At 47.5% G+C, this 7,078-nt stretch overlaps 1 protein-coding gene across 1 annotated transcript in view; it reads left to right on the top strand.

Moving 5' to 3' along the window:
* Positions 1 to 2,091: 2,091 nt before the first annotated feature.
* LOC133442476 (sodium/potassium-transporting ATPase subunit beta-3-like) overlaps positions 2,092 to 7,078 on the top strand; it is a 28,042-nt gene continuing 23,055 nt past the window's right edge. Inside the window, exons 1-2 of the mRNA XM_061720481.1 lie at positions 2,092 to 2,525; positions 5,967 to 6,095. Of these exons, the coding sequence (XP_061576465.1) occupies positions 2,399 to 2,525; positions 5,967 to 6,095 (256 nt within the window). The 5' untranslated portion in view covers positions 2,092 to 2,398. The remainder of the gene's footprint in view (positions 2,526 to 5,966; positions 6,096 to 7,078) is intronic.

Below are 7,078 nucleotides of genomic sequence, written 5' to 3'. Positions count from 1 at the left end.
GTGTGCGTGCATGTGCGTTTCCATGTGTGTGCGTGTAATAATAGTGACTCAGTGCGTGTGCGTGTGTGTGCGTGTGCGTGCGTGTGCGTGTGCGTTTCCATGTGTGTGCGTGCGTGTGCGTTTCCATGTGTGTGTATGCGTGCGTGCGTTTGCGTGCATGTGCCTGCGTTTCCATGTGTGTGCGTGCATGTGTGCGTGCGTGCTGTGCTTTCGTGCGTGTGCCTGCGTTTCCATGTGTGTGTATGCGTGTGCGTGCGTTTCCATGTGTGTGTATGCGTTTCCATGTGTGTCCGTGTGCGTGCATTTCCATGTGTGTGCGTGCGTATGCGTTTCCATGTGTGTGCGTGTGCGTGCGTTTCCATGTGTGTGCGTGCGTGTGCGTTTCCATGTGTGTGTGTGCGTGCGTGCGTGCGTGCGTGCGTGCGTGCATGCGTGCGTTTGCGTGCGTGTGCGTGCATTTGCGTGCGTGTGCGTGCGTTTCCATGTGTGTGCGTGTAATAATAGTGACTCAGTGCGTGTGTGTGCGTGTGCGTGTGCGTGCATGTGCGTGCGTTTCCATGTGTGTGCGTGTGCGTTTCCATGTGTGTGTGTGCGTGCGTGCGTGTGCGTGCGTGTGCGTGCGTATGCGTGCGTGTGCGTGCGTGTGCGTGCGTTTCCATGTGTGTGCGTGCGTGTGCGTTTCCATGTGTGTGTATGCGTGCGTGCGTTTGCGTGCATGTGCCTGCGTTTCCATGTGTGTGCGTGCGTGTGCGTGCGTGTGCGTGCGTGTGCGTGCGTGTGCGTGCGTGTGTGTGCGTGCGTGCGTGTGCGTGCGTGCGTGTGCGTGCGTGCTGTGCGTGCGTGCCTGTGCGCGCGTTTCCATGTGTGTGCGTCCGTGTGCGTGCATTTCCATGTGTGTGTGCATGCGTTTCCATGTGTGTGTGCGTGTGCATGCGTTTCCATGTGTGTGTATGCGTGTGCGCGGGTTTCCATGTGTGTGCGTGCGTTTGCGTGCGTTTCCATGTGTGTGTATGCGTGTGCGTGCGTTTCCATGTGTGTGTGTGCGTGTGCGTGCGTTTCCATGTGTGTGCGTGTGCGTGCGTTTCCATGTGTGTGCGTGTGCGTGCGTTTCCATGTGTGTGCGTGCGTATGCGTTTCCATGTGTGTGCGTGCGTGTGCGTTTCCATGTGTGTGCGTGCGTGCGTGCGTGCGTGCGTTTGCGTGCGTGTGCGTGCATTTGCGTGCGTGTGCGTTTCCATGTGTGTGCGTGTAATAATAGTGACTCAGTGCGTCTGCATGTGTGTGCGTGTACGTGTGCGTGTGCGTGCGTTTCCATGTGTGTGCGTGCATGTGCGTGCGTTTCCATGTTTGGTATGCGTGCGTGTGCGTGCGTGTGCGTGCGTGCGTGTGTGTGCGTGTGCGTGCGTGCGTGTGCGTGCGTGTGCGTGCGTTTGCGTGCGTGTGCGTGCGTGTGCGTGCATGTGCGTGCGTTTCCATGTGTGAGTGTGCGTGTGCTTGCGGGCGCATGCGTGCGTGTGTGCCCATGCATGCGTGCACGTGCGTGGGTTTCCATGTGTGTGTAACCCAGTGTTAAAATGTGGTTGTGCACTACTAAAAAAGTGTGTGTTACCCAATTTACTACACTCACCAGCTCACTCACTCACACCAGGTTCCACCCAGTGATTCCACTACACCCACAGTTTAAAGCCAGCACTCTGTCACAGATATGGAGGTGACATCACAGATATCCTCTCCTCCTCTCCTCCTCCTCTCCTCCTCCTCTCCTCCTCCTGCTGATCACGTGACCTCCTCCCTCCTGCCTGTGACGTCATCAAACATCATAGTTTTCTGGTCCAATCAGGAGTCTCTGCTGAGTCACGTGACCAGCTGGTCAGGTTATATAATTCAGTTTGACTTGAAATGTTTTAATTAATTAATGAGTTTGTTTTGACCTTCACCAGAGATAAAGATATTATTACTTATTTATTTCATTACTTTATCAGACAAATGTTTTATTTTAATGTTTTTTCACTCGTTTTGTTGATTTTCAATTAACATGATTTTTCTCATTATTGATCATTTAGTTTCTGAATCATTTCATCATCTTCATCCTCTTCATCATCTTCATCCTCAGCCCTGGCGGGCTGAACTGCGCATGCGCGGCCTCCTCTCACATCACACTTTTATTCAGAGCGTCATTTTTACCCGTCAGTTCTTTAACTGTATTTAATTGTATTTAATTATATTTAATTATATTTATGTCAGTAATTGGAGCCACATGTTTATTTACTGTTGATGTTTTTAAATCTAAAGAGAAATAACCTGATTTTGGTTCTGATTCTGGTCTGACACGGACCGGAGTGTGAGGGTCGGAGGGTCGGAGGGTCGGAGGGTCGGGTCCATCTAGACCAGAACCAGCATGTCGCAGAACCAGAACCAGAACCAGGACCAGAACCAGAACCAGAAGGACGGGGGTGAAGGATGCTGGATCTTCATCTTCAACCCCCGAACCGGGGAGTTCCTGGGCCGGACCGCCGCCAGCTGGGGTAAGAACCGCCGGACCGGGTCACCGGACCTGGTTACCGGCGGAACCGGACCGGGTCACCGGGACCCCTGGACCGGGCCGGGTCCGGAGGCTCCAGAACCGCCGGAGCCGGACCGAACCGAACCGACGCGCTTTAGTCCAGAAACTCCGAGATGTTTCAGCTTCACATTTACAGGAATGATATTATATTATATTTATTATATTATATTATATTATATTATATTATATTATATTATATTATATTATATTATATTATATTATATTTACTATATAATATTATATTTACTATATTCTGTTTCTGAAGGTTCTGGGTTTTAATGATTAATTAAATCCTCTGGTCCAGATTCAGCTCCGCTAAAATAAATAAATACAGTTTTCTTTTCATGAAATCAGAAATCTGATTTATTCCACGTGACTCAAGTTGAACCTTTTAAAAGAAACTGTCAGTTATTCTGTTTAATGGAGAAAAAAAACAAAACATTTCTTTCCTTCTGTTTTCCTTTTTTTATGAATCAAAAGTCCGAGTTTTTCTCAGTTCAGACTTCACTTTCATTTCAGACTAATCTCTAACTCTAACCTCCTGGAATTAGTTTGGTCTCATAATGGAGTAACAAATAACAGTGTGTGTGTGTGTGTGTGTGTGTGTGTGTGTGTGTGTGTGTGTGTGTGTGTGTGTGTGTGTGTGTGTGCGTGTGCGCGTGCGCGTGCGTGTGTGTGTGTGTGTATTTTTTATCTTTGTATTTCCTCCTGCTTCTTTCAGAGCAGGTTAATTATGATGCATGTTTTTATCTATATTTTAGTTTATTTTGTTTTCTTATTTACATTTATCTATTACTGATTATTATTGTTTTGTTTTGTATTCACTACTGTTTCATGTTCCAAACTAAAAGTTCAATTCCATTCTATTCATTTCTATTTCTAGCTGTTTTTCAGCCTCTTCATCTGTAAATGAAACTGTTGAAGCGGAAATGATGTTGAAGCTGCTGCAGCAGGGTCATGATGGAGGGATGGAGGAGAGGAGGAGAGAGATGGAGGGGGAGAGAGGGAAGAGAGAGAGAGAGAGAGAGAAGCCTGGAGCAGGAAGGAGAGCAGGACTGAACTGATGCTGCAGTTCCTCCACTGGCCGCTAGAAAAGTCTTGTATCAGAATTAGAATGAAGACACACATGCTGATGTTTCTATATTAGTTATTAATTATTAGTTTCTATATTAGTTAGAACTGGGGGAGATTTATTTATTCATTATGCACTTCGAGAAAAAAGTCAAAATGTTGAGAAAAAAGTCGAAATATCGAGATTAAAAAGGAAAGGAAAAAGGAAGAAAAAAGGAAAAAGAAGAAAAAAAAGAAAAAAAGAAGAAAAAAGGAAAAAAAGGAAAAAAGGAAGAAAAAAAAGAAAAAAAAGAAAAAGGGAAGAAAATCAGGAAAAAAAAAGGTCAAACATTTTTGGAAAAGCTCCAGGAGCCACTAGGGTGGCGCTAGAGAACCGCGGGTTGAAGATCCCTGATCTAAAAAATGTTAAACAGAATAAAACTATAACATTTGATGCTACATAAAAGCCAGACCTCTAACGGTCTGGGTTCTTCTCTCACTCTTCCACCCCTGGTATATACAGTAGAATAATATAATACTATATTATTATTATATTATTATACACTACTATATAATAATATAATAATATAGTAATATAGTAATATAATAATACAATAGAATAATAATACAGTAATACAGTACGATACAATAATAATATAGTAATACAATACAATAATAATATAGTAATACAATATGGAGCTGTCCATGGTTCTGATGGATTTGCCATTTCTTTGCAGAATTTTTAGCGTATTTAAAAAGGTTTTCTTCCTCCAGGGTTCATCCTCCTCTCCTCCTCTTCCTCCAGGGTTCATCCTCCTCTTCCTCCAGGGTTCATCCTCTCCTCCTCTTCCTCCAGGGTTCATCCTCCTCTCCTCTCCTCTTCCTCCAGGGTTCATCCTCCTCTTCTCCTCTTCCTCCAGGGTTCATCCTCCTCTCCTCCTCTTCCTCCAGGGTTCATCCTCCTCTCCTCCTCTTCCTCCAGGGTTCATCCTCCTCTCCTCCTCTTCCTCCAGGGTTCATCCTCCTCTCCTCCTCTTCCTCCAGGGTTCATCCTCCTCTCCTCCTCTTCCTCCAGGGTTCATCCTCCTCTCCTCCTCTTCCTCCAGGGTTCATCCTCCTCTCCTCCTCTTCCTCCAGGGTTCATCCTCCTCTCCTCCTCTTCCTCCAGGGTTCATCCTCCTCTTCTCCTCTTCCTCCAGGGTTCATCCTCCTCTTCCTCCAGGGTTCATCCTCCTCTCCTCTCCTCTTCCTCCAGGGTTCATCCTCCTCTTCCTCCAGGGTTCATCCTCCTCTTCTCCTCTTCCTCCAGGGTTCATCCTCCTCTTCTCCTCTTCCTCCAGGGTTCATCCTCCTCTTCTCCTCTTCCTCCAGGGTTCATCCTCCTCTTCCTCCAGGGTTCATCCTCCTCTCCTCTCCTCTTCCTCCAGGGTTCATCCTCCTCTTCTCCTCTTCCTCCAGGGTTCATCCTCTTCTCTTCCTCCAGGGTTCATCCTCCTCTCCTCTCCTCTTCCTCCAGGGTTCATCCTCCTCTTCTCCTCTTCCTCCAGGGTTCATCCTCTTCTCTTCCTCCAGGGTTCATCCTCCTCTCCTCCTCTTCCTCCAGGGTTCATCCTCCTCTCCTCCTCTTCCTCCAGGGTTCATCCTCCTCTTCCTCCAGGGTTCATCCTCCTCTTCCTCCAGGGTTCATCCTCCTCTTCTCCTCTTCCTCCAGGGTTCATCCTCCTCTTCCTCCAGGGTTCATCCTCCTCTTCTCCTCTTCCTCCAGGGTTCATCCTCCTCTCCTCCTCTTCCTCCAGGGTTCATCCTCCTCTCCTCCTCTTCCTCCAGGGTTCATCCTCCTCTCCTCTTCCTCCAGGGTTCATCCTCCTCTCCTCCTCTTCCTCCAGGGTTCATCCTCCTCTTCTCCTCTTCCTCCAGGGTTCATCCTCCTCTCCTCCTCTTCCTCCAGGGTTCATCCTCCTCTCCTCCTCTTCCTCCAGGGTTCATCCTCCTCTCCTCCTCTTCCTCCAGGGTTCATCCTCCTCTCCTCCTCTTCCTCCAGGGTTCATCCTCCTCTTCTCCTCTTCCTCCAGGGTTCATCCTCCTCTCCTCCTCTTCCTCCAGGGTTCATCCTCCTCTCCTCCTCTTCCTCCAGGGTTCATCCTCCTCTTCTCCTCTTCCTCCAGGGTTCATCCTCTTCTCCTCTCCTCTTCCTCCAGGGTTCATCCTCCTCTTCTCCTCTTCCTCCAGGGTTCATCCTCCTCTCCTCCTCTTCCTCCAGGGTTCATCCTCCTCTTCTCCTCTTCCTCCAGGGTTCATCCTCCTCTCCTCCTCTTCCTCCAGGGTTCATCCTCCTCTTCTCCTCTTCCTCCAGGGTTCATCCTCCTCTTCTACCTGGTGTTCTACGGTTTCCTGGCAGGAATGTTCTCTCTCACCATGTGGGTTTTGCTGCAGACGCTGGACGACCACGTTCCCCGGTACCAGGACCGAGTTTCCAGCCCCGGTGAGTTCTGGTTCTACAGCAACAACTAAACCGGGTTAGGGATAGGAACTAGTTCCTGTGAGGAGGAACTAGTTCCTGTGAGGAGGAACTAGTTCCTCTGAGGAGGTACCAGGATCGAGTTTCCAGCCCCGGTGAGTTCTGGTGACACAGCAACAACTAAACCGGGTTAGGGTTAGGAACTAGTTCCTGTGAGGAGGAACTAGTTCCTCTGAGGAGGTACCAGGATCGAGTTTCCAGCCCCGGTGAGTTCTGGTTCTACAGCAACACCTAAACTGGCAGGTTTCACGTTATTTCAAAAAGTCGAAATGTCGAGAAAGAAGTCAAAATTTTGAGAAAAAAGTTGAAATGTCGAGGAAATAGTCAACATTTCGTGAAAAATTTCCAGAAAAAAGTAAAACTTTCGAAAACAAAGTAAAAAAAGTCAGGATTAATAATGAAGTACAATCTCCAGAAAAAAGTCGAAATGTCGAGTAAAAAGTAGAGATGTCGAGAAAAAAGTCAAAATTTCATGAAAAAAGTAGAAATGTTGAGATTAAAAAGGAAAAGAGGAAAAAAAGGGAGAAAAAAGGTGCTAAAGAGCCGCCGGCGGCTCTGGAGCCGCGGGTTCCTGATCCCTGGTCCAGTTGTACAAGCTGAAACTGCGAGGACAGAATAAAACCTTATAAATGTAGAGAAGACTCTCGTCTCCTGGGAACTAGTTCCTCCTCAGAGGAACTAGTTCCTCCTCAGAGGAACTAGTTCCTCCTCAGAGGAACTGGTTCCTCCTCAGAGGAACTGGTTCCTCTGAGGAGGAACCAGGACTGAGTTTCTGTAGCAGGAACTCCGTTATTCTAGTCAGTCCTGACAACACTCTCTTTCTCCTCCCTGATCCTTCTGATGTCTAGGATTATTGATTACTCCAAAAACACACACCAAAACACAAAACTCCAAAAACACACCAAGCCGATATTATATTATTATTATTATCATATTAAATATGCAGA

The sequence above is a fragment of the Cololabis saira genome, chromosome 4 (assembly GCF_033807715.1).
Source record: "Cololabis saira isolate AMF1-May2022 chromosome 4, fColSai1.1, whole genome shotgun sequence".
Classification (NCBI taxonomy): domain Eukaryota; kingdom Metazoa; phylum Chordata; class Actinopteri; order Beloniformes; family Belonidae; genus Cololabis; species Cololabis saira.
Note: the sequence above shows the minus strand (reverse complement) of the source record. Positions and strands in the feature narration are given on the sequence as shown.